Here is a 27,607-nt window from a genome sequence, read left to right as displayed (position 1 = left end):
AACTCAATGTTGTGACAGCACAGTATAACTTTCTTGTGCTATCCTTTTTTTAAATACTCCAATTTGAAAACCTTTGTACACTTCAAAAACCTGCTTGACAATAATTGGAAATATCCTTTTCTACATCTGGAGTTAGGACCTCACTTTAATTAAATCCTTTGAAGATCACACATGTTAGGTTAGATTAAAAAACTATTACAGGTGTATGTAAAGGAAAAATAGTCCAGTAAATTTTAGGGTAAAGCACATTATTAAATGGAGGTTGTGCAGTCATAACTACGGTCACAAAGATGCTTCAGTATGATCATGTCCATTAGCTAATAGGGATACACCTCTTTAGATTAGTAAAAAACATGGATGAACAAGGTTTCTTGGGACACATGTGGAAAACTATTAACCAAAAACCTTTTTGGAAGGTTGCCCTTGGAATCAATCTTAAGCATTTTTCAAATATCAGCATCTTAAAATATGAATTCCTTGACTTTTAAACCTTGCCTGCCTGCAACATCTAAATATGGGAGGGCCTACTGTTGTTGTGCTTCCATTTTATTTTTATAACTAACTGTTGTCATCAAAACATAATGACACATAAGGTGGTACTTTGCTTGGGTCATGTTCTACTGACTGAACATCAAATATCTGGGGCAATTAAAAGCTCCAGTATATAAACCACCCTACAGTGAAGCACTCCTCAGAGGAGAGATGCAAGATGAATAAGAACAGTCTCAACTTTCACAATTGCTGAGCTCTTTATCTCCCCTAAATGTTGACTAGAGGAATCAACATTTTTATGGACTCTCCAACACAGTCCTGTCGATTGCTCTGAAAATAAAATGACAGTTTTTTCAACAGAGTCTTTTTTGCATTATTTACCTCAGAGTGCACCAATTGCTTTCATGTCACCCTTACACCCATTAAGCCATAAATCTCCAGGTTTAAACCCTACTCCTCTCCTATACTGTAGTGCTGTGGAGGTCCTTAAAGACATATGTGCTGTCAGAGATGTGCATTCTTGAAGCACTGGCAACATGACTTGGAGATTAGTGAGAGCTCAGTGAAGACACTTGCACTTGTTTTATAATGAACTTGCGCTGCCAAAACACTAACTCCTACTTACTGAAAAACAGCTGTCAACAATAATTTACTCAGTCCTGTCGCATTAGTTAAAAGAATAGAATGGCTAAGTTTGTTTCCTCTGGAGACGAAATTGTGTAGTACTAGGTAGAAATGGTTCAGAATAAAAAACATTTGTCACAGCATTAAATTTAAAGAAATCTAAAAACGGATAATAAGAACCTTATTGGGCACAATCCAGATACTGTTGTTTTTTTGACAATTTACATGATTGGCTTATTTTTAGACTTATTTTATATTTACTAAATCCAGTTCAGCCTTTGTGAATTTTCACTTAAAAATACAACAACACCAGATTTATCACTGGAAGCTTTTACTAGGAAGCCAAGAGTTTCCTCATGAATATTCAGGAAATATATTTTTGGGCACTGATCCTCTCCTTTAATGCAAAACTGTCACCTAAAAGCTCAAGTTACTGTTGGCCTTCTTTGTGTCCAAAATAAAAAGAGGTATACAGATGTCTGTTGAAGTGGAAGTCTAACCCCAAAAACTAAAACTAATTAGGACCTCCATTGTACCCATGTCACAATACTAATGGTTTATAGATATTGTATTTTAATTTCAGGGTATATTATACAAATTAAAATACAATAAAAGATCTAAAGCTTGCTAAATTTGGAGATTTTCCATGAAAAATAACCTTAATAAAAAACAACTTGAGATGACATTGGAAACAATCGAAGTTTAGCCAGATCAACTACAAGCCCTTTCTGACTGTCAGACATTAATTCTCAGAACAATTACAGTTTATCTAGTTCATTGCATTATTTATTAATTCCAGCCAGATGCCTTTCAAGTTTGCACAGCATTAAAATCATTCACACAAATGACTAGGTTGGACCCTATTTAACCAAAGTTAATAAAACTGCAGTAGTTGTTTTTTTTTTTTAATTCAAACCATATGAGCTGGCTATGTAGTAGTACATACATTAATCTGGCAAACATGTTGTCAGCTTCCTTAAATAAACACAAAATGAAAATTATATGAAAATATTGCAAGAAAGCAAGCCTAAAAAAAGAAATGCACTGTGTTCATTGATCAAAAACAATTCTGATCTCTGAGTTGATATTCTTAGACTGAACTTATAATTATAGAGACCACAATTTAGGTTTCACCTTTACTCCAAGAATATTCCAAAGAACTTTAATCAGAATAAAGTAGACTGTATTGTTTCAGTAGTAGGCTGATGTGTAGCAGTAGACTTTTCTGAATGGAAAAAAAAAGCTTAATGTATTCTATTCCAATTGAAAAGGTCAAATCCCAGGCTGGTGAGCAAAGGTTATTGCTGTGACTACTCTTTGACTACACTCTGACAGGACACTGAAATGGAAAAAGGACTGCTGAATAGTTAATCACAGGGGCACCTGCCCTTTCATCCTTCACGATAACCCTTGCTAATATGCAGCTCTTCTACGCTGTTAGACCTCCAGGGAACAATTATCTGACTGGTGCTCACTTAGACTGACCAGGATTGAGCTGATCAGCTCCTTAAATTAAACACCATACAAAAAGACTTTATATTGATTAATCAACACACTTGGAGAAATACATTTCAATGGAAATGATTCACCTGGGTATACTTCTATTGAGGTTTATTGAGGTTTTATTTATTGATTTTAGTCATAAGCAAAAGTGTTCCGAATTAAAACAGAGGTTTTGAATGAAACTGGGATAACCATAGAACTAATCTTCCATAGAAGAAAATGGGGTAAATGAACTCTCCTAAGTTAATCCTTTTAACTTCTAGTAAAAGATCAGTGAAATACAGCAGATGACCTAGTTTACTTCATACACAGTACAAATCTTCTGTACGCATATTTATTTTACAAGAAAAAGATTGTGACAAGGGTTCCTTTTTTAGGGACTCAAAAACTATTTGTTGGTGTGTTTTTAAAATTGAAGGTAATTTGCACCCTTTTACACTTTAAAGTCTGAGCTGTCTTTAGAATACATTATCATTTAGATCCCCATCCATTTGTTTACTTATGTTTACTGTACTTATGTTGTCAGGAAAAGTCTGGAAAATGCTGCAGAAAAAAATTGATGTTAACTACATTTACCAACAATTGCATCAATAATTCTTTTTAGCTCTACTTGTGTGTTTTTATTTAGCAATGATAATGCTAAATAACAATTACAATGATACCTGCACTAACAAGCAGGACACTAAATGTTATACTTTATCACTTTAAGTTAAGTTACTTAACAGTTACTGCACAGTATAATCTGAATACATCTGTTCAGATCTATCACATCTATAGTCAAAAGAAGGCAAGAAAGTGAATGAAACCGTTTTGCAATACTATACAACTGGCAAATTCTTCCTGACAGCTTTGAAAGCTGTGAGTTATTTCAAGTAGACCCCTCAACCACCACCACCAAGCAGAGAGTTCTGTAAGCTGACAGAACACAGGCATGGCACACTAGCAAAGTCTCAAGTACTCAGGAAAACCTAGTCTATGAGAAGGTACAGTAGCACCAAAAGTGTTTGCACTTCACTTTCATTAAATGAAAGTAAAATGAAAAATCCAAACTCCCAACTAACTTGAAAGAAACATTAGATAACTGGAAATGGCTATTTTGTATTTGAGTATCCAAAATTTGGGTTTTTGTATTTGAGTAGCATACAATGGCCATGCAGTGGTGCCGATAATGACTATGGACCATTCTAGCTAACAGTAGCAGATACATGCTTTATACATGTTTATGGGGTATTTCAAATACAGCCTAAAGGTATATTAATAAAACCTTTGCAAGCAACTGCTGATCAGTCTTCAAACCTCTTTCATTCTTGTTCAATATTAGAAATTGCAAATGAGACAGAAGTGCTGAACGCTCCCTACCCATTTGTGACTCGTAAAAAAATCCATGTAAGAGATAGAGAGATCACTTTATTGGCCATATACAATTTCTTGTATTAGGAATTTGTCTTTTCGCATACCTCAACTTGCTCTCCATGAGCCACACAGGCAGGGAGAGAAGCTTGAGGTCAGAGCGCAGGGTCAGCCATTAATACAGCACCCCTGGAACAGCTGGGATTAAGGGCCTTGCTCAGGGGCCCAATGAAGTAGGTAAACTATAATACTGACATAGTACTCAAAAATAAACAATTGATGGTATTCTGAAAAACGACAGAATTTAAATACCATTTTACTTTCTATTTTTTTCTGTAACAGGCAATTGTTATGGATCATGCTTTATAACTATAGCAATTATTGTAAATATGATATTTACAATGTTTTTTTCTTCTTGCTCCTTCAATTCATCTTAACATGTTCTGCACTCCAGATGAAACATACTGTACATCTGCCATCACGTATATCCTATTTCTGTATTAACAAGTCAGGATTTTAAAGTGACCAATGTCTCTTCTGCAGAGGTAGTGGAAGACATACGTCTCACCTTTTCCTCTCCCTAAATACTTCTGTACATTCAGAAACAATCATATTATTTAATGAATAACCCACCTAAAACTCAGATTGATGTTCATCAAAAAGCCTGGCTTTCAAAGCAACTTTTAAGGAGAACTATAGAGTTTCATGCCGCTGGTGTTTTTTTCTTTAGAGATTAATTACGTACTGTAGGTAAAAACGTGATGCTACAGTACAGAACATCATATAGACATTTTCACAAACTCTGAATCTGGTAGATTTCAGATAAGGAAACAGACATGCAAATTGTAATTAAAACCTGTGTTAAAAACTCAATGGATTTTAAGGCAGGCACACCAAACATTGTTTGAACTCTGCATGCAACCCAAAGCATATAATAGCAGGTGGGTTAATTGAGAATTTGTTCTCAGGTTTTCACAGATGGGGATGCTTAATTTGTGAGGCTTCGGGGAATCGGACCGCAGCCCCACCTGTACTGCATTATCTTTTCATCATGGTGTCGGATATATCCTCTCACCTCAATTTCTCAGACTAATTTATTCCCATGTCTCCATCATCACACAATCCAGAAGGGATATCTGACAGGCCGTTCAGATATTTAAGAATCCCACACGATGCCTAAGTGCTACCTTCCAAAACTGTGAGGGGGATGACAGCCAAACCGTGAAAGATAAAGAGCATGTTTTTAGCTTACATTTTAATCTCTCTGGCTCCCAGTGCTGCCAGAACACAAGAGTCTGGCTGTCGAGGAAATACTACACCACTGTGAATAGCTGTGTACATTTTAACCTATTCTTTAAATTTATTAAACTTTTATTACTTTGCTACATTACCATCAATCAAATAAAATTAAACCATACAAAGCCTGTGTCAAGTAATTTCCTCATAAACAGGAATGTTTTAACACCTTTTGACTTTGAGAAGCTACTTTAAGTAGTAAAAAAATATAAACTGTTGAGAATGACAGAATCATTTTTCTTCTCTTCAGACTAATGACAAAAAGTGTAAGAAAATGTATAAATGAACATAAATAATCTCATACATTATTTTATTACTTTGGAATGAAGCCACATGATAAATTTCAGACTCACATGTGTTACCACTTAATGACTATAGGTTTTGATTAGATACACTAAAGCTGGTTTTAAAGCATCTGAGGTAAACTAAGACTTTTAAATTGGAAGGAAATAATTTCTGTCTTCGTAGCGAAAAAAGAAGCCCAGTCCTTTACAGCTCCAGCACAGTTGTCACAGAAAATGAATACGCATGGTTCACAAAAGCTGGGAACACAGATTTTAAAATACACATTTTCAATGTTTAGAAAAGGTGAATACGTTGGCACCAAATTTCCAAATGCAAAGATGATGATATGAAAGCAAAAGTATAACTGAAGTGTGCAATGTGACAAAAAATGACTGCAATCAGAAGGAAGGAGGATTTTTATGCAGACATAGTATAGACATGGATGGAAGAAAAGAAGGGAAAAAGGACAATCACTGATATACAGTAAGGAGAATTCCACATACTGTAGAACCACAATAGTGTTAAGCAGTTTTAAAATACCCAGTCATGGTATCGTGAAAGGTTAAACTTCAAGTGAAAACCTAATTTAGTCCTTCGTGTCCTAGTTCAAAAGCTGTGAAGACAATTTGACAACAAAATCAGTTCCCCTTGGTTTCACAGCACAATTTTCTAAATATAATCAAAAAATATAAATAATAATGGCAGACTCCTAGGTTTTCATTGATTTGAATATTGAGTGTCAATAACGAAATGGCACTGCTCCTGAGGACACTCTGTGTCCTTTGATCCAGTATTCCTGTTATATGTTCAAACAGAAATGCATTTCATCATTACATGTGCCCTGCTGTTTGATTCCAGTCAGATGAAATTACAACTGGTCACAGCCACATCTTGTAAATATCAATTACCAGCCTTGTCTCCCACTCACTCAGTCAAAGCAAATTAAACGAAGTAATGGTCAGCGTGGGAACCTGCAATTGCAGCTGAAGACAACTCAGCCTTTCAGTTGTAAAGCAAAATGCATCCACAATCAGAAACAGTTATGACGTATAGGACCTCCTCAGTTTATAGAAGACCATTTGTAAAAGAGCAGCATTTCAAAAATTTCCCTTACACCCCTATTGTACTTTACTTAGTCAAATTGCATTAGAGCTGCATGAGGCCTTCGTTGACTAGCCCAAGAATAGAAAATGCCAATGTTAAGGACTGTTCTTTCTCTTGCCCTGGGATAGCTAAATATACCTGCATGTATATGGTTAATGAGCACTGCAGAGCAGTAGGTTACTCAGGGAAACGGGACTCAAGCTAAGAGTTAAAGAAAAGTCATTGCTGTAGACCCAGCAGGAAGCTGCCGAAATAGTAAAGTTCAACTCATGCTGTCAACACCTTTTCAAAGGGAAGAGAAAAGTAATGATTGGCTGTAGGGCGCAGTCTGTGTAGCTAAAGTCACAATATAGACTGTTAAAGAAAACAGTTGGACACTTCATATTAAGAAAAAAGACTTTTCTAGTTCATAAATTAACAGATCCATGAAATATCAATAACAAGTTTCCATGAGTTGGACCAAGTACTTAAACCTCCTCGTCCATAGATGTTTTGGATTTTCCATTTTTTAAAGATTGAGAAAGTCCAAAGCATAGGAAGGTGCATTCAGCTTGCTCAGAGATTGGCACATTCTCAGGTGACTTCAGTCCACAGATGCTGTATATAGCATTTTAACCCTACCAAATCAACCCTTTCTCTTGATTTCTATACACAGAATATAAGAACTATGTTATCTGCTTTTCATATCAAAAGATGTAATAGGAGCACATTTACTGAGCCGTAAAGCAGCACGGGAAATTGTTATTTAATAATTCACTAAGAGACTTGGTATCTCAGTAAATGTTGGACTTTTCTCTATGGTGTGTAACAAAGCTTTCAGGCTTGCCAGACATTTTCTGCATATAAAATAAATGGGAAATGAGAAGAACAGAACCCAATGCAGCATGACAAGGATATAAGCCCGCTTTTCACTGCAGGATTATAGGGGCACCTACATGATGGAATTCAGAGGGAAGCCAGACCAGATGGTACAGTTATGGGGTACAACAGCTCAGGAATTGTACAGAAATGTAGGTCAAATGTTGCTTGTACCACCCGAGATCAGGGATGTATTGTTCTCCTCCTCACATCCCCTACTTAGCCCTAGTTAGCATGCTTCACAAACTGTAATTTTACACTGCCGAACGCAGCACAAATTGTACCTATGGGAACTGATTCATGAACGCAGACAAATTCCACCAGTGGGAATTGATTCATATACATGTAGCATACACTGAAAGACATAATTCATGTAGGAAATGAGCCCAACATGATTACTAAGTTGCAAGGTAATTTTAGGGGTATAAGGAAAATAAATTAACTCCTTTTAAATGCTAAAATAAGATAACACTATGCAGTAAATTTATATAGAGAAATGGTAATACAAGTCTTTAATTTTATGTCAACAGCTGCATAGTTTGAGATTGTATTGTGAAAGATAGTACAGTATGTACTTCAAAACACTCCTTCACAAAATGCTCAGTAAATCTACAAGCAAGCATAAACATAAGGCAGATTCTGTAGTTCTATATTCCACAAGATTAAGACATCAAAACTTGTTATACTTTCTCAAAAGTATAACAAAATAAATGTATTTTGAATGCTGGAAATGTAAATAATGCTGGGCCTTTAAGTCTTTCTCCTAGCATTTTATAGTTCACTGAGTGGTTAGAGCTTCTAAATCAAAGCCTCCGTTTACAGAGCAATGTGGTGTCAGCCTAAGCTTCTGTAGTGGGTTTCCACACGCCAGCTCATCCCGAGAGGCAGCCAGTGCACATGTGGCCTCTCACAGCTACCAGAAGCTCTTAGAATTCGTCTGTGTACAGTCCCCACGCTATACAAACGGGACTTCACTGTTCATTTCAAAAAGAGCAAACGTCTGTGGCACCCTAGCATTTGGTAAACTCACCCCATGTGCACCTCTCTTTCATAGTTAAAGAAACCTGTTGTTAGAAGTTCACCCTTTCACAGTACTTGGGGCAATCTACTCTCTGTGCCAAGGAAGCTCTTTATTTATTCCTTTCAGAGACAGAAATACCTTCTCGAATTGCCCTTGACTTTAAAAGCTTTTGTTTCATTGTGCTTTGTCTGAAAATGCAACTCATAGAGTTGGGTTTAAGGTCTATCCTAAACCATAACCATAAATCTTATTTATTACTTGTTGCACATTATATATTTACAAGACTACCTTGTTTATGTCTTGTACTTATGTACAACAGCAGGAAGCAAAGTTTCACAAGACAAAACTGCATGCATAATCTGATATTAAGAATTTTGACAAATAATGCTTTGGGGACTAGTATCAAGTTTTATCATCGTCTGCTCCAACATTTCAGTACTGCAGCTGTTTAAAGGGATTGAAAGACTATTCTCATATTCTTTATAAATTTGTCTTATGGGTTCGCAAGTACAGTACAGCACATTTATAGTCGTTTATGCTTATAGATGAACATTCAGTTTCATCATCAGTTTCTTATAGATGAACATTCTGAACTCTCAGTTTCGTAAGTTAGTCTACAAATTCAAAAGGCAAACAGAATACAGATGCTTCATCAAAGAGCATATCCATCATACATGTTAAGATGATCTTGTGCAATGTTCGGATTCAACTACATCAAAAATACTGAGTTTAGTCCAAGTCACCATTTCAAATTTGGTACAAAGGTGTCTTTTAAGAAAGCCGAGAGGTGGACAACAGGACTTATTCCTAGTCTGAGCATTAGTAATGACACAGTCATACAGCAGAAAACTAAATCAATATACTGTAGCTGAGATGAGATTTGAGCTGGAACCCAAGGCAGTAGATAGGGTCTTTAAAACAATACACTTTCATATAAATTCACCTTCTCTGAAAAAAAAAATACTACATCACCTAAACATTTAAATTTTTTTCCCATCCTAAATGAGGCAACAAGAAACGCTAGAAATACGGTGACACCCAGAGCAGAATGTTTACACATTTTCTGGCCTTAAAAAATTATAGAAGAGAAGACTACAAGAATGGTGTAAGGAGGTTTAGACAGGGACTGGCAAGGCAAATTGTGTTAGTGACCTTTCATCTGGTATAGGAGCTCCTTGCAGATCTTCAAGCATATTCCCCTCAAAGGGCAATAGAAAACATGAGATAATGATGCATTCAGTAAAACAGGCATGAAACAAGAAAAGAAAACAAGAGAAATCAAGATACTGTAGGAGAGACAGCCTGCTGTCACTTACTGTGGATGATCTGAGGTGAAGACAATAAAGCACAATGACAAACTGTTTCACCTTTCTCTGCTCAGTTATACAACCTAGCTATTTTCTTCTCCTAAGCTAGAAAAACTGCACCGCAGTATGGCAATTTCATACATTTTAACCTCTAACGTACATTGTCTCACGTGTCTCTTTCAAATTTCCAAACAATTATGTCTGGCAAACAATGTGCAGTCTTATATATACACTAATCTATTGTATTTGTAGGTTCCAAATACTCTGGTTGGTTTAAGAAAAACGTGAATTCAGTTGAGGAGATTAATTCCATTTTTTTTTATTAAGATAAAGGCACAAAAAAATTCCTTACAAAAATAAGCAACTAAGCATTCCTGGAGCACCAGATTTGGACAGGCTCCATTGTTAAACTCCACATACAAAAGGGTAATAATAATACAAAAGGGTAATAACTTAAAAAAAAGGATTAATTACCTAATTTTCAACCCACAAAGAAAAGTAGTTGAGGCCAAGCTGAAAATCAAGTTACATGTTTCAGTGCTTTTTACAGCCTTCTCTCAAAATGTGCCAGTTGATGATTCCAATAGATTCCATTAGAGTATCCATGCCATGTGCAATGACTTGGATCATGGTGCTTCTTTCCAGCTCTACAGTGACAGAAACAGACCACACCAACAAAAGAAAAGTCTAATTCTGGAGCAAAGTATACTCAATGCTTAAAAAGAGTGAAAAATACCTGCATTCAGAAGCATCATGAATGTTTAACAAGTGTATTCCCTCACAATGAGAGCAAACATGTAGTTCTGAAGTGCTTGTGCAATGTGTTGAAAAAACTTTTCCATACTGAACTCAGGACAAAGCAGCTCTTCAGTTTCTCTTTTCTCTGAGGTTTCAAGAGGATGGTGCATTTTTGTTAAGTCTCTCTTACTGGCATTGCCACAAAGGCAACTATAGGATTCTTGGGAGGAAATCTATGCTCTTTTATTTTGTATTCATTTTCTTTTCAGAATATTATATATTATATAATACAGTATATATTATAATTATAATATTATTATTATGCTCTGCCATTATTATAAAGCCTTAAAGAAAGACAAAAATGCTGACAAGACACATACTGTACTGTACACATTCCAGCAGGTAAAATACCAGTTAAAAAATAATTAAATCTTAACACAATTCTTTTTCATCTCTGACCAGCTGTTACCTGCACAGTCTGTAATTGAGTTCCAGATACCATTTTGAAAAAACAGCTACAAAATCACCACTTGTCCTCACAAAAGTTTTATTAGGTGGCAACACAGATGGGAGTAAACAGAAATGTTTGGCTGCTCTCCCAGTTTAACGCAAGTCCAAGAACCAAAATATTAATCCTAATAGTAATCCTACTTTTGTTCTCTCGGGAAGCTTAAGTAATGAAACAAGTCACTAATTAAGCACAAAAGGATCCTCTATAAAATGTCATAATTGTTAAAAATTCTAAGCATTATAAACAGCTTAAAAAATCATATATATACAGTAGTTATTGCCAGAAGGAACTCATAGAATATAGTTACTAAGGAACAAGTAATAGGTTTATTCCACGTTGAAAAAAAGAAGAAAGAGAACACAACGTTTCGGCCGTGGAGCCTTCTTCAGGTAACACCTGAAATGTTAGAGGGGCATGCTTCCCTCACTTAGGATTTCAAAAAACACCTCAGCTTTATCTTAAATAAAAAGCTGCATTTTAATGCATTTTTATTGCAATAAAAACGTTTTCCCGCTACATTACCTTTGCTTACTGCCCTGTCTTTCCCACACCTGAAGAAGGCTCCGTGGCTGAAACATTGTGTTTTCTTTCTTCTCTTTTCAGCATGGAATAGACCTATTACTTGTATCTTTAAATACTGTCTGCTAAGATGTCAATATACATTATTTGCTTTACAATAAGTAAGTTGAAGGTTTTCTTCTGTGCTATAGTCATAACTTTTTATTATCAAATTATCAAAAAGAATATAGAAGGCTACTGCTGATGTGTCTTTTCTCTTCCTGGGATGTATGACTGAGAAGAGCTGTTCAGAGACTGTCATTTAGAACTACAGCAGTGTATCAGGTGAAATTTGTAAGTAAAAAAATAACAACAATAATAAGGCACCAACGCAAACCCAAAAAATAAAAAGGTTCCCAAAGCACTGCTACTCTCTTTAGTTCATGGAGATATTTTTTATGGCTCTTTGGCATCTGTCCTTTTCATAAAGAACAACATTTCTTCCTAACTACTTTCAGGCATTTTTTTTTACAAGTGGGTATTTCAAGTAACCTATTTGAGGACCTCTACCATGTCTACAACAAGGAAACCCTTTCAAAATGGGAGCAGGCCTGGTTGATTTAGTTTTAGCTGGAAGCTAAAGGATATGGTTTCTACCGCTGCATTGCAAAGCACTTATATCCAGAGGTTATGGAGGACAAGCTGGCAATTACACTCTGTCAGGCTGAGTGAGGCGCAGTCTTAAAAAGTGCCACTGCAATCATCACTTGGAAAAGGGATTCTGCAAAGGTATGAAGAAAAACACCAAGCACTGATTCCTCTCCCTCCTCCCTGCGTGCAGACACTTGTTTCCTTTACCTGCATCTGAGCCGATGGAACCACATGTAACCTAATCTCTCCTTGGCCACGGATTAGGAAGAGGAGGCGTGTTAAAATATGTCTGCACTGTAACCAGCAATTAACACAAACAACTCCCCTTAATTTTGTATTCCTTGACAGCATCTTTAAGGGGTTTTAACAGCTTGAAGAGTTAAACAAAGCTGAAAGGAATTGTTGTCAGTGACCTTATATTTTCCCTTTTAATGATGCAGAAATAGGTGACATTCCATGCCATAACACTGAGGTGTGATACATGTTACTGGCACAGTTCCTCATAAGGTTCAAAAGTGAAGAAAAACACTTATAGTAATTTAAGGAGTCTTTTTTTCTAGACTGAAACTTAACTTGACCCTTTGGGTAAGGATTCATCTCTGGCTGACTCATAACAGCTAAAATCAAGGAGTACAAAAGTATGATTAACTATGCTGCTCACCTTGTACAGTACAGCATGTATAAGATAGAAGTTGACCATTAAAGGCAGGTTTGAGGTGCACTATGCATGAATCTAAATCCTCAGCACATTGAATTTGATTGACTACGTTCCAGTCTATCACTGTACAATTCCTCACACTTTATTCCTCTATTAAAAAAGAAAAATCTCAATTTGAATTGATAATACAGTATAAAAGCTTTTTAAAACATAAAATAAAGCCAAATGCCTCATTTATTACAGACATGGTAAGACTCGTAGCCTCACAAAAGCACAGTAGGCATCAGTCATGCGTTTATTAACAGCTTATATCATCAAGAGTCAATTTACTGTACGCCTACTACAGCCAGAGGACTGAAGTAAAATTTAACTAAAATAAAACTAAAGATTTATTTGGGATTTCATGTAATTGCTTTCCTACCTGGGTAGAGCTATGCGCTGTGTTTTGTTTTACCTTAATTAGGCTAAGCCTTTATTTTAAATTTTTATCAGAGATTGAAATGTGGTGTAGTAAATCATGATTTCATCTAAAAGCCTGATTTTACTTCCCAATTATTTACATATTATTAGATTTTTTTTTTAATTTGTTAAAACACAGATAAATAAGGATGTATAAACAGGCAAATGTTGTGTATGGAGCAAAGCACTGCAGTCATGTGGTTGAATCTGATTGTCTGGGATCATCCCAGAAAGAGTTGGGTGATCAATTAGTAGCTATCAAACAAATGAGCAAGATGAACTGAATGTTCTCCTTTTGTTGGTGACCTCTCTTACGCTCCTACATTTTCTGCGCACTGACTTCAAAGCAATTATCTGTGCAATGCAAAAAACATGGCTAATTAAACATTTCAACTCCTCTCCTCACTGAACTGCTAACTGCCGTTAAATGAAGGCATGGGAACAACTTAAAAACGTAAATTACAGCTTTAAAGGCTGTTGATCTCTCTGTTATATGAGCTGCAAATGAAGAAATCTGTACTGCAGTACATTTTAAAATTTACTCCTATAGAAGAAGTCTAAGCTGCTAAAAAAAATGAAAAATAATCCCTCTGCTTCTGTCTGTCGGTAGGCATGTCCTCCCGCTGACTGAATAGGATTGAGAAACTGGGGGTAGACAGAGGGGTCTGTGCAAACAAATGGCAAGAATGAAAAGACTCACAGTTCCCCAGGTATTCTACCATGTCCTGCAGATATTGACAAGATTTTCAGTCATTTTCAGGAACCACTTTATCCTGAGAGGGATGCTGGGAGCTGGAGCCTAACGGAATGTCAGACCATCAGTGGGAACACACACACATCCATTCACTCACACACATATATATGGGGGGGGGGGGGGGGATTTAGAGCAGTTAATTAATCAAAACAGCATGAATATGTATTGTATGTCACCCGCAACTGACAAATCCCAGTAGGTCTTGTTGTACCAGCAGCAACATAATATGGTCTTACATGGTCTTATGAGTATGTGCTCAACCAGACAATGCTTCATGTTCTCCTTCTAAAATATGAAGTTTTGTGTACAAATTTTATTTAGGCCATTGATTAGAACTGTGGACGATGCTTTTGTTTGTGTTTACTATTTACATCAATTAACTTACACTTCTGTAGGATAACTCAAAATCTGAACGACAAAAACAACGTAAACTCCATTAAAACAGCATTAGGATAACTGACTCATCATGTTTGATTAATTTTACAATGGGGATACTACTACAGGTTACTTAATCTCTACCTTCAATTTCCCATATGAATTCCCCCAGAACACCAAACCACAATATTTAACCCATACATGGATAATGTTTATTACAATAGACTGAACTATATTCTAAGGATCAGACCTGTCTTATTTTTTTCTGAATCTTTCTTTAGAATAACATGCGTTTGTGATGTCAAAAAATAAACTATCCTTAGGATTACATTTCTTTCCATCTACAGTATATCATCTGAAAATGTATACGCCTTTGAGAGCACTGGTGACATTTGCATACAAAAAGGTTCACACGGCATCTCTGTGCTAATAATCCTTTATAAACCCAATTTTATTACAGGTTTTTAGCTTGTGTGTTATTTATCTGGCTGTTCCACTAAGCTAGGCAATGTTCAGCTCTCTCCCCTGTGGATTTCAATACCTCTTATTTGGAGAGTGTTATTTATTGCTTGTAAGCACTGTACAGAGAACAAAAAACTTAGCCCTACTCAAGGTCAACAGCTTGAAAATCAAAAGAAGCTGAGATTAGCTGACATTCAACCAGATGGGCAGAGGTCAAAGGTCATTGCCAAGTTTCCCAGCCTTACAACAGAAGAGTGATCTGTGCCAGGACTCTCAGTGCTGAAGAATAGCACATTCTGATTATGATTGTGTGTGTCGGCAATCACTGTGCACTTCAGAACATTCCAGAAAATCTGACAACACTAGTACATATCAAGTACTGCCTGTGATGCTACTGTAACACTGCCAGGAAAAACATTTGGTTGACTTCATTTATAAAGGAAAAGTGAGGCCTATCAGTAATATTTTAAAAACTTGAAATCAATTCCATCCATTTCTGTAAAATTGTAGATAAATGGTTTTCCTTCTTGTTAAACTGCTAATGATGGCAGTTACACGTGGTAAAATGAGTACCTGTGCATGCTGTAAATAACTCTTAATTGTTTTGTTAAAGGAAGATTCATGGTGTTTTACGCTTCATGTTCTAATTAATGTTGTGATGGACTGCAATTCTCCACCACAGTTCGATTTAGTGTAATTTTGCTAAAAAGAATAAGTCCATACATACATACTATGTTATTGTCTTCTCTTTGGCTTATTGTCCACAAAACAGAAAACAAATATGCTCTGGTTTGTAAAGATTTTCTGGATCAAACCCAAGACAAACAGTTTTACAGTGGACTTGTTCTTGTACAGTGGCTATGAAGCCAAGTAACATTACAGTGAGCAATCAGAAAATTGCCTCTGGATGAGGCATGCTCACTGCTCACAGTTGAACTACTCTGTGCCATCAGAGACCACACACATTGTAGGGAAAAACACATTGACTACCTTTGCTTTAACAAAGAATGAAGAAAAGTTTACACCCTTCCTCATTGTACTTGCTTTTACCCAAGATTTACAGCAGAAACATTGATATTTTTCACTATTTTCCTCAACCTATACACACCAAAACTGAAAATAAAAAGATGTGTGGCACAGCCTCTAAACCGCTTACTGACACAGCAAATAAAGTAAAAGTAGAAAATTAACTTTTAATCCTTTTAGGACTAAGCCAAAAATTACCCGAATACCTATATGACCTTAAGAATCTCAGTATCAAGAAAGCAAGATTCAAGCTTTGTGTAAAGCAAATCTTTTGCCAGTCAGCACGATACTATATACTGAAGTGGAATGGCAGCATACAGTGTCATTAAAAGAAGCTGAGTTATTGCTTCTGCCTGTAATCACTGGTTCAAGAAATGTTAGATGATTACTTGAAACTCTGAGTAGCAGCCACTGACAAAGTGCTAAGCCTAACTAAAACAAGCCGTGTCAGATATTAATAATATAAGATGGTGATAATCTATTTAAGACACTTATGCCATCATATTTAGGAACACATTGGTTGCATTACTACAGTAAGTGCAGATTCTGCTGCTTAAATAATCATGATGATCTTTCAGTCAGCAGGAAGCCTGCTGCACAGCGAAGCTGAGGTTTGACACAGTCAGGTCTGAATATTAAGCTCTAACACTATGTCTATGTGACACATGAGTCGGATTGACCCTAAATCTAACCCAAGCAGCACACTAATGTTAGTATAATTGATAAATTTGGAAGTATACATTTTCATTAAACAAACAGAGGTATTAATCACTTTTCTCTGCTTCCAGGTTTTCAAATTATGCACATGCTACATGCAGCCAGTCAAAGTACTACTGTTATCAAAATCTCACAATGAAATACAAATGGCCACAGCAGTATTCAAGATTTTTTTCTAGGCTGTGCCAACAATATTAAGGACCCTTTAGGGACACATATGTTATATATTTAAAATCCTGTTGTCATTATATTTTATTGCAGTCCATAGTAATGTTATTCAATGTGCCTGTCCAGATGTCTTTAATTCATTGGCAGCTTTCATTCAAGCAAAGGATATATTTCACTATCATTTTAAATCCTCTTCCTATGCCTCCCTTTCTAGTCCTTTTAGAACTGCATATTTTTTATCTTCAAAATCCCAGATGTGCCCAGAATGATTTTGAGCCTTTCTAAAAAAATAATCATTTCAATGCTGTTAAACCTGGGCTCTGTTGTGACAAAGAGAAAAAGGCTTGTCATCTTTTGTATTTGATTATAGGAAGCAGCCGGAATGCACACAGAAATACTGAATATAAATCTATAAATAAGGGTTTTTTAATTTTGTAAATTACAGTGGCTTATGCACAGCAAGATAAATGCTGCACTACAAACTTGCTAAGCGATGACAGACTGCAGCACCATAGCTGAGTGGTGTCTGGAAGCAGAGCAAAGAAGACTCTTCCTGACCAGAGAGCTTTTTTTCTTTCCACAGGTTTATACCACCCATCCAAAAACAACATTTAGAATGTAACTTCAGTTTCCAAATACTCACAGAACCCTTTATACACAGTATGATTTAGAAATCAATCCTACATTCAAACTGTACCATGCAGCTCAAAGTTCCTCACTGAGCTTTATAGGAAGTGATGTGATTTTATAAAACAATTTTTGAATATAATGTATACCGAAGCTATTACCAGGTGGACTGGCCACAACATGACTTATCTTTCAAATCCACTTGTTGCTAAAAGGCCTTATAACATAACACTTAATTGTACATATTGCCCTAAGGAAAGCTTCTGCTAATGGCTCTGGATTTTCACTTGACTTTCTTGCTTCAGGTCTTAAATATCAAACATTTCTTTGTAGTGAGGGTCCTTCAACCTTTTGGCCTTACTGCAGCCCCTTTTTGTGTCTCTGAACAAGACAATTTAATACTGCGTGGGACTTCCTGGAAGAAGAAAGAGGTCCTGACACAGAGGCTAATTAGGAAACGTCCATTCATCCCCCGTGAGCCATAAGGAGCACTTTTAGGCACCCTCTCACAAGAAAATGTCTAGTTGTAATTGTTTCAAAAGCACTTCAACAGTAACCCCATCTACTGAACAAAGTGTCTCAAATCATAAAATATATTCCATTATTATTCCAAAAAAATCATAATTTATTGGACACATAACTGTATGTTAATTTGAATTTGAAATCAAACTATGCAAATCAACTGACTATTCTTTTAAAATTGAAATTTTCTATTCTTTGAAATTGCTTTCTCAAAAGGCCTCACTAAATAGACAGCTAGGAAGCAACACACCCAAAACATGAACTTGTAAGGTGGAAAACATGTTCTTTAGTCAGTGGACATTCCAGTCCTGTGTAACTCTCACTAGTTCCCTACGTTACAGACCATTTCTAGTCAAGGAAGTCTTGAAAAGTCTTTTCTCCTAGAGTTCTAAAATATAAATATTCTTAGAATTACCAACACAGAGGCACAGTGGAAAGTAATTCTCTAAACTGTTAGCATTTATGTTATACTGTACATGATCAAAAGAAAATGGGAACAATATACTGTAGTAAAGTCCACAAAATCTATTCTGAGGACATATAGAAATGAATAAACCAGCCATTCAAAAATCTAAATGTATGAAAGCTTACAGTATTCCAAACAATCAGGTTAGAACAAGAAAAAAAACTGAGATTTCTTTATGATAAAGTGGTAAATCTACATGTCTGAAGCCTATTATTATTGAAGCTTTACCACTCCAGACTCTATAGTACATGGAGGCATCTTAACACCAGCCAACTGATAAAGATGAGTTTTTACACATGGTAAATTCTGAACAAAATAAAATACCATCACCACAACACAATAAAATTCAACCAGACTCCTTAATTGTGAGGGCTCAGCAAAAGCAAATGCCCTTTTCTGTTTATATTTAAATCTATTTTCAGTGATCTTGAATGGAAACCCAAACCCCCAGGTTTTTAGAAAAGTCCCAAAAGAACTTTAGGAGATCTTCTTTCCTTTTTATATAAAAGAAAAATGTACTTCTCTATCAATAAAAAATCTGTTCAGCTTACATTTAAGAGCTTTTCGAGCTCTCCACAGAGTTTAGGATTTCTCTTATAAACATGCACCTGCCTAATGTGTGAAAGCAGACACAACTTCAATTGAAAGCAAAAAATTTGTTTAGACAAGCCCTTATTAACCTCACATGTGGAAAACTTCAACCTGCACTGTTCCTTCAATGAAGAATGTATCGGAAACATATGAACTTCTTACCGTTGTCTTCAATAGTGAAGTAGAAAATGTCACTAGTGGCATTTCTTCCATCAGACAGCACATAGCAAATCTTCATATCATCAATGTCAGCTAAAAAGAAGAAATAAGGTGTCAAACACATCAGAATTTTATTTCAGAGAAAACAGCACATTTGTGAGCATAGCACCTATTTTAATTGATATTTTAATGAACAAAATAGTCTTCATTATTCTTTTTAAAATAGCTTGATTAAATTATCAGTTTTCCTAAGCAAAGTGCAGTAACATTATTAGTGACAAACTACAGTAAAACTATAACTGTTATTAAAAGCACCTAAATAACAAAAATGGAGTGTACAATTACGAAACATGAAACTGAAAAAGAGCTGTCTGAAGTTGTCTGAAGTTGAATATAAGCAGTGAATAGAAGATTTAACTCAAATCCATCAAACCACTTCTTCCAATTCAGGGCCACGGAGGAGCAGGAGTCTATCCCAGCAAGCAACAGCCGCATGGAAGTGTGCAACCAGATGGGATGCCAGTCCATTGCAACACACTCAGACACAGACACACACGCCAAGGGCAAATTTTCACAGAAGCCATGGGAGATGTTTGGACTGTGGGAGCAAACAAGCACCCGAAGGAAACTGGGAGAACATACAAACTCCACACAGATATCACCCCAGTTCCAGAATTGAACTCAGGGTTATTTTAAACATGCCCTCTAAAACTAATTTTTAAGGAGACGTCAAATTTTGACATTAAATCAATCTTAAAATCAATCGAATAAACCTTTTTCATTCTTATGTTGATGCAGAAAATTGCGAAACAACATACGAAATATTACTCAATTCTTCCAAGGCACTTCAGCATCTCTATATATAACAGCCAGTCTATAAAGTAAAAAATATAGAACATTTTTATCTTGTATTCTTATACTATATTGTACATACATTTGAAGCATCCTTTTAAATAGCAAATCATAATTTCATTTCAGCATTCATACTTAGATCTATTCTAACTTTGTTCAAAAGACATATATTAGTATTGTAATGGCTGTCAATGTTCAAGGGGGAAACTATTCTGCAATCTTAAACTGAAAACTACAAATGACATTTAGCCAGGTATGATTTGGAGTAGGTATTGTATGTAAAATCAAAATAAAAAATTAACACACATTCATGTGTAATAATAACTAAGATTATTTTGAATGAATGACAATTGTGAATGAACATGTAATGCGTTCTTTGTATTTATAAATGTAATTAATTTTCCAATTGTAAAGATAATTCCTTTTTAGGCATGACATTGTAATGTTTCATCACTCCTCAGATTAACTGTATTTTTTCCTGTCTAAAATTTAATTCAATTATATTTTGAAAAACATGCAAAGCACAAGAGCTTTCCATTTCATTTTATTTAACTGTACGCTGCTATTAAGATTGTTCTATTTCTGTGCCTTATGCTTAATGTTTCCTACATTTATTTTAAACTTTCAAACAATATTAAATGTTCCCCAGCTGTAGATGTTCTTAGCTGCAAGCCATAGAATAAATTAGGTTAAACCAAGTTATTCTTCTTCTCTGTGACCATTTAGCTAATACCTGAGATGCTTGACTCTAGAGACACTGATCTTTTTGTGTTTAACACTAGGTTTTGCTTCCTATTTGTGGTTAAATTAAAAGTAAGGTTACCACATGTGGGCATTAGAGACAGAAAAAGCCTATGATTACTTTTGGAATCCTTATCCCTTCTCCTGACAACAGGTAATTGACAGTTTTGTAGGTCCCTCACATACCTACTTTGGCATTTCTCAGTGTCATAAACTGAACACCAATGAGATTTATTCAAATGAATACTTGTATCCCTTCAGCCAAAATTAAAGGCTTACCAGGAAGAGCAGACATTGCACTATACCAGACGTTGAACTTCTTCTACAAACAGAACAGATGTTACTAATCTTAAATCATAAAATACTGTCAAGCTTCAAAACAGAACTGCATCTTCCATTAAATGTTTAAGCACTGGATTATGATAATGACAAACTGCAGGTGATTGCAATATACAATTTTCCTTAAAACCATTATGAGAAGAACTTACAAACACATAATAAAAATCATAATAAATAACACACACCTTTCCGTACTGTTGCCAGAAGGAGGAACTGCTTACTGTGATGCCACAATTATAAAAAAACACAAGTGTTTGATTTTTCACAGCACATTAAAATATTTTGAAGATGGGTTTTAAATGAAAAAATACAGTGTAGGCACGACATCTATAAAACATGACTTGTTTTCCCCTTTTAATATTAATGGGTAATGAATCAACTTGCTGTGATTTTATTGTGGCTAAAATTGAATATTCTAGTAATTTCAAGGATTGCATTACAGTACACGTTACTTGAAGTTATGGATTAGTATTTTATTATTTCTATTTCGTTCTATTGTACTTATCCCCAGATAAATCTTGTACCACTGCTGCTATGGCTTAAAATAACAAACTATGTATATAATAATTTACCTTTAAAATATGTAAAGTGGGAGTTTTTCTGGGTAGAAAATGCAAACAGAGCTACATTAACTGTTGAAACAGTTAATTTCTTCCTGGAAAAACTCAGTTTTAAGCACTTAAAGAATAAAAGGAATGAACTAAAAAACATAAAGTGTGCCAGTGAGCTATTCAGTTATAAGCTCAATTCAAGCTGACTCTGTAAGATTTCATCCTCCTCTCTTGGCAAAGTTTGAAATGCTGCAGCTTAAATGTTAAAAGCTTTTTAAAGCAGGTATTCAAACTGTACAACACCCACTTAAATAAAACTTATGATAAAGCAGCTCTTAAAGAATACCTGTGTGACTAGTATAATATATTAATCATAAGGGCTTTCTTACCTTGGCTGAAACTGGTAATGGAAGCATTCCCTTGGCCAAGATTGATGAGGTAGCCATGTTCAGGGCCCAGCGTTATCTTGAATGTCAGAGAAACCTGGGTGCTGTCTCTGTCCTCTGCCTTCAATGACTTGCTTGTGATCATGAACCCAAGGTGTCCTGTGGTGAGCACTCTCAGGGTTGGAGCACCTTTGTTGACCACAATTTGTGGTACACCATTGTCCACTGAAACTATGGCAATCTTCATTGTTTGTGGCTTGCGTGTTTCAAATACAGTGTCCGGGAAGACGTAGAAGTCAGTGTGAGTTCCATCAGTTACAGTGAAAGAGAAGCTGTCTTCCGCAGACTCCGTGCCATCGTGCCTATAGCTGATCATATTCTCATTCAAGTCCTGCTTGGTGAAGGAGGTCACTGATTTAGTGTTGTTGAACAGCAGCTTCCCATGGACTGGCACCTGGGTGATGGTGAACTTTAGCAGATGATCGGCTGTATCTCGGTCTTCGACTGTTAGCTCAAAAGGGGTGATCAGCTTGATCTCGCTCTCGTGCACCACCAGAGTGTGAACAGTGAGCACTGGCTTCTTGTTGTCCACGTCTGTGATGGACACACGGAAGGTGCGGAACACAGGGTTATAGCCATCAGTGACTTCAAACTCAAAGCTGTCCATCTTAACCTCGTCATCTGATGTATGAATGTAGTAAATTTTGTTCCCTGCCAACTGAAGCTGTGTGAAAGAAGAGATGGGCATACCAGGAGTGTCAGTGCATTCCAGATGCCCCCGAACTGGAGCCCTGGTAATTGTGAACAACAGGTTCTCATCTGGGCTATTTAAGTCAGTCGTACTAAGCAAGTCTGTTGTAAGTGTCACCCTTCCACCTTCCTTCAAAGAAACCCCTTTGTTGACAACGTCAGGGAAAACCATGTCAATGCTGCCAACAGTGATGTAAAAGTACCTGTCTATGAGAGGATTGGTGCCATCAGTGACATCAAATTTGATGAGGTCACGGATGCCCTCTTGTCCATTGTGAATGTACACAATGAGATTTCTGTCCACCTCACTTTGTGTGAAGTTCATTCCAACAGTAATATTTTCTAATGAACCAAAAGGAGTTTTCCTTTGTAAGAATCCCTGGCCAGGGCCATAGCGAATTATGTAAGTCAATGTGCTGTCCTCAGAGTCCAGATCAGTGGCCTTTAGCACCTTATTATTAATTATTTTTGTCTCTCCTATCTCAATTTCCAGGCCATCATTAATTGCCATTCGGGGGGTTTCATCATCCACTGGGATGATCATAACGATAACAGTTTTCTCCACAGTGTATTTCCCATCTGTCAGTATAACATTAAAGCTGTCTTCTGTAGTCTCTGAGTCATCATGCTCATAAACAATACTAGAAGCCTCCTTTATCTGATCTAGGGTGAAGTTTGTGATTGGGACTGTGCCTGTAGTTAGCTGGTTGACTATGAAACCATGCTTTGGTGGTTTACTTATGATAAATGTCAAATCATCGCTAGGTATGTCAATGTCTGCACCATTAAGAATTGGTGTGTCAATCACAATGTTCATGCCCTCCATCACCACAAACTCCCTCATAAAGATCTCAGGCTTTTCATCATTTGATGGGATTATAATGATGGGGAAGAAGTGCTGCTCTGAAAAATTGATTCCATCAGAGCACCTGAATGTGAATCTGTCCTCCACTGGCTCAACTCCTTTGTGAATGCTCTGCACATAATATACATGCCCAATTCGAAGGTCTTTAATGGTGAAAGCACTAACAGCTGTCCCTGACCGTGATTTTTCTGAACCAGGAGCAGGTGAGATGTTTTCAATGTAGCCAGAAGTGGGCTGAACAATGATTGTGCAGAGAAGATCATCATTAGGAGTATCAATATCTTCAGCTCTCATGTGCTCAAAGCCAATAACATTTTTCTCCCCTTCCACAACAGTAAATTGCTGACCTACTGTAACCTCTGGAGCATGGCTATCCACAGGGAGGATTGTGATCTGTACTCGGACCCCTGTAACTGTATTGCCTCCAACTGTCCATTCATCCGACATATCAGTCAAGGTCAGATTAAAATAGTCTTCTTTTTTAACAAGGCCAATTTCTCCACTTGTGTGGGCATAGACCACCAAACCATTGATAATATCAGCTTGTGTAAACCTTTCAGAGGGCACTCCATTCACTAAGATTTCTCCTAAAGTAGGAGCATCTTCTACAATGAAAGTCAGCCTTAGGTCATCAGTGTCTTCATCTCTCCCCTGAACGACATTGGTCGTAATTTCAGTTGCACCATTTTCTAATACATCCATGTAAGACCCAATGGTGCCCGAAGGCAACATAATGGTTGGTACTTCATCATCTATGGGCCGGACAGTGACCCTCACAGTTATCGTAACAATGTGAACACCATCGCTGACATCTAATTTAAAGGAATCGCTAGTTGATTCATCACCATTGTGGATGTAGGTAATTCTACCATTGGCAATGTCATCTAAGTTAAATGCACCCCCTGCAGTCATGTCAGTGTATGTATACTGGATGTGGCCATGAAGTGGAGGCTGAGTAAGTGTAAATGAAATTTGTCTACTGTCAGTATCAGCATCGATGGTGTCAAGTTCTGCTCGGGTGAAGATGTGAGTGCCTCTTTCAAAGAGAGTGAAGCCAGTGTTTGTTATCTGAGGAGGTTTGTTATCAACAGGCTGCAAAAAGATGGTGAATGTGCCTTCCACACTATTTCCTGCAGTGTCCTCAACTGTGTACTGAAACTGAACTACGTGTGCTGTGATACCAAGTTCAAGGTCTGGGGGCTTGTAAGAGATTTTGTGGTGGTTGATTTGTGCTTGAGTAAATTCAGTGACTATGGTGTCAGGGCTTTCCGTTAAGACAATAAACCCAAGCTCAACAGGGCTATTTTCATCAGTGTCAGTGGGAGGCTGAATAATAGTGTATTTCAAATCTCTGTCTTCTGAGTCTAAATCAGTGTAGCGCAGAAATTTCTTTCTGAAATGTGTCAGCTGGTACTCTTGTACAGTCATCTGAAGAGTGGTCCCGGGATATAGTTCAGGTGGAATGTCATCAACAGGAAGGATTTTAATGATAAAAGTGTTTTCTCCAGACTGGTTAGGGGGGTCATTGTCGTCTTGAACCCTAAACACAAACTGATCCATGACTGTGCTGGTGCTGTGTGGTCCTGTGTGCCTATAAAACAATTTCCCATCTGTAATATCTTGCTGGTGCCATTCTGTCACTACTTTCTCATACACCCCATCTTCTGCTACAAATATCCAAGATGTTGGGTCTTCAGGGGCCTCAGACTGGCGCAGCAAGACCTCTCCAATGGTTGAAAAAGGAGCCTCAATTGTGAATTTAATCGTGGAATCTTCAGAGTCAATGTCAGCAGCACTGAGCACTAATGGGGAAATGGGCATCATTTCATTCTTAGATAGAACAAGTCCAGTATTGGCATTTACAATTGGTGGCTCATCATCTGTTGGCACAATGGTGATTGGAAAGAGAAATTCAACTTCGTTCTTGCCATCTGTCATCCTGAAGATTATGTTGTCACTGTAGGTGTCACTCCCATCGTGCTGATAAATAACAATGCCTGCATCAAGGTCTTTTGGAGTGAAAAATTTCTTTCTGGACCCCAGAACGGTGAGTTCACCGTGCCTTAGTCCATCAATAACAGTGACCCTGACGTTGTCTAAGTTATCTTCATCACTGATTTCAAGATTGTGTGAACTGGACAATGGTCTGGACTGACCTTCATACAAGAGCTGTCCAGTATTCCTGGTCACAACAGGTGCCAGCGTGTTCATTGGTTTCACAACAATCATGAAAGCAAAGGGGTCTGAGACAGCTCCCTCTGTGTCCACCACATCCAACTCAGTCTGGAAAATTCTTTCTGTAGAAGAGTCAACAGAGGGGGGTTTGTAGGCTATTTTTAATTCCTTGAGGTCACCTTGTCGAAAAGAAGTGATTGGCAAATTTCGATCATCAGTGCTAACAATATATCCCTCCTCAAAGGAAAGTGGAGAGGTGATGTTAAAGATTAAATCATCCGGATGGGATTCTGTGTCTTCTGCAGCTAGCATGTCTGGGGTAATAGCTGTCATGACAAATTGATCCACTTCCATCATCATCATAGCCACAAAACTTGGTTTAGGAGCTGTGTTTTCCTCTCCTTCTCGGATTCGGACCATAATCTGAAAGTACTCTTGTTTAAGCAGGTTGCCCTCTTTGTCTTGCAATTCCACAACCATGGGAATATAGTCCCTGTTTGGAGATCTGCTAGCAGACGTATGCTGATAACGTATGTCTAGTCTGATAAATTCATCACAGTCCACCACCTTTCCTGCTTTGTTATCATTAATCAGTTTCCCATACCTAGGCAGGCCACTGCCACCTGCTAAAGTGGAAATCTTGCAGACCTGCATGTTCCTATCAAAAGTGAACTCCAAAATCTTTCTATCAATGGGGTTGCTTGTACCAAGGAGCTTTTCTACTGTAAGAGGCATGTTTCTGGTTAATACCTCCAGCTGGGTGAAAATGACCTCTACTTCCATCATAAACGGTATGATTATAGTATCAGTTTGAGTGTCATACCTGAGTTGCATCTTGACTCTGTCCTTCGAGGGGCTCCTTGAACCGAAATGTGAGTACTTGACGTCGTTGGGGCCAAAGTCACATGGAAACTTTTTAGGAGTTAGATGTCCCGGTCTCTGCGATAAAGGATCATTATCCAATACTGTAATGCTGCATCTGTCTCCCGGTTGAACCTGGATTACCAAATCATTGATGGGATCAATAAAAACTGATCTTCCAAACGGCACACGTATTCCATTGTTGGCAACCAATATCGCATCTTCTGACGGTCCGGATGTCAGTGCGTAGGATAATCCAAAACTGTCAAAGACTTGTCCGTAGATGTTACCTGTCAGAGTCGCAGCGACAAGCAGGAGTGTGCACAGTGGAGCAGCTAAAGATGCAGTCCTTTGCCGCTGCAAATCCATTTTTGCTATTTTCTGTAAATTAAGAGAAACCGCGCAGTTACCCTGCACACTCCTAGTAAACCACGAACGAAAAATAAAAAAAGTTTAAGAAGAAGGCAGCCTAAAATCTCCAAAATCCTACACAGACTGCAGTGCAAAGACACTGCATTCTCCTGCTGCAGCTGCTCTGTTATAAACTTCAAGCGCCTGGGAACCAGGAGTAAGGAAATCACGCCCTCCTTTTCAAGCGATTGGGCGATATTTACGGTGGAATGCGCTTTCCAAGTTGTAAATGGACGCCGATGATGTCAATCTTACGAGTAGGGTTTGCCTAAAAGCGGCTAGTAGAAGTTGTAGCAGGTTGAATGAGGTGACCCGGAGCTCAGCTTGCTGTTTGCCAAGCTGTGCTTTTGATTTTATGTAGAAATCACGTGCAAACAGAATTGTGTGCCAAAGCCCAGGAAAGACTATAAAGGATGTTTATTATTTCAGATGACATCGTATTACTGGAATCCGA

The 27,607-nt window shown here is 37.2% G+C and overlaps 1 protein-coding gene across 1 annotated transcript in view; it reads right to left on the bottom strand.

Annotated features, from left to right (window-relative positions):
- The window catches only part of LOC102691469 (FRAS1 related extracellular matrix 2), a 99,897-nt gene extending 72,616 nt beyond the window's left edge, over positions 1 to 27,281 (bottom strand). Inside the window, exons 1-2 of the mRNA XM_006628223.3 lie at positions 22,095 to 27,281; positions 19,226 to 19,315 (exon numbers count right to left, since the gene is read on the bottom strand). Of these exons, the coding sequence (XP_006628286.2) occupies positions 19,226 to 19,315; positions 22,095 to 27,111 (5,107 nt within the window). The 5' untranslated portion in view covers positions 27,112 to 27,281. The remainder of the gene's footprint in view (positions 1 to 19,225; positions 19,316 to 22,094) is intronic.
- Positions 27,282 to 27,607: the final 326 nt, after the last annotated feature.

This window comes from Lepisosteus oculatus, chromosome 5 (genome assembly GCF_040954835.1).
Source record: "Lepisosteus oculatus isolate fLepOcu1 chromosome 5, fLepOcu1.hap2, whole genome shotgun sequence".
In the NCBI taxonomy this organism is placed as follows: Eukaryota; Metazoa; Chordata; class Actinopteri; order Semionotiformes; family Lepisosteidae; genus Lepisosteus; species Lepisosteus oculatus.
Note: the sequence above shows the minus strand (reverse complement) of the source record. Positions and strands in the feature narration are given on the sequence as shown.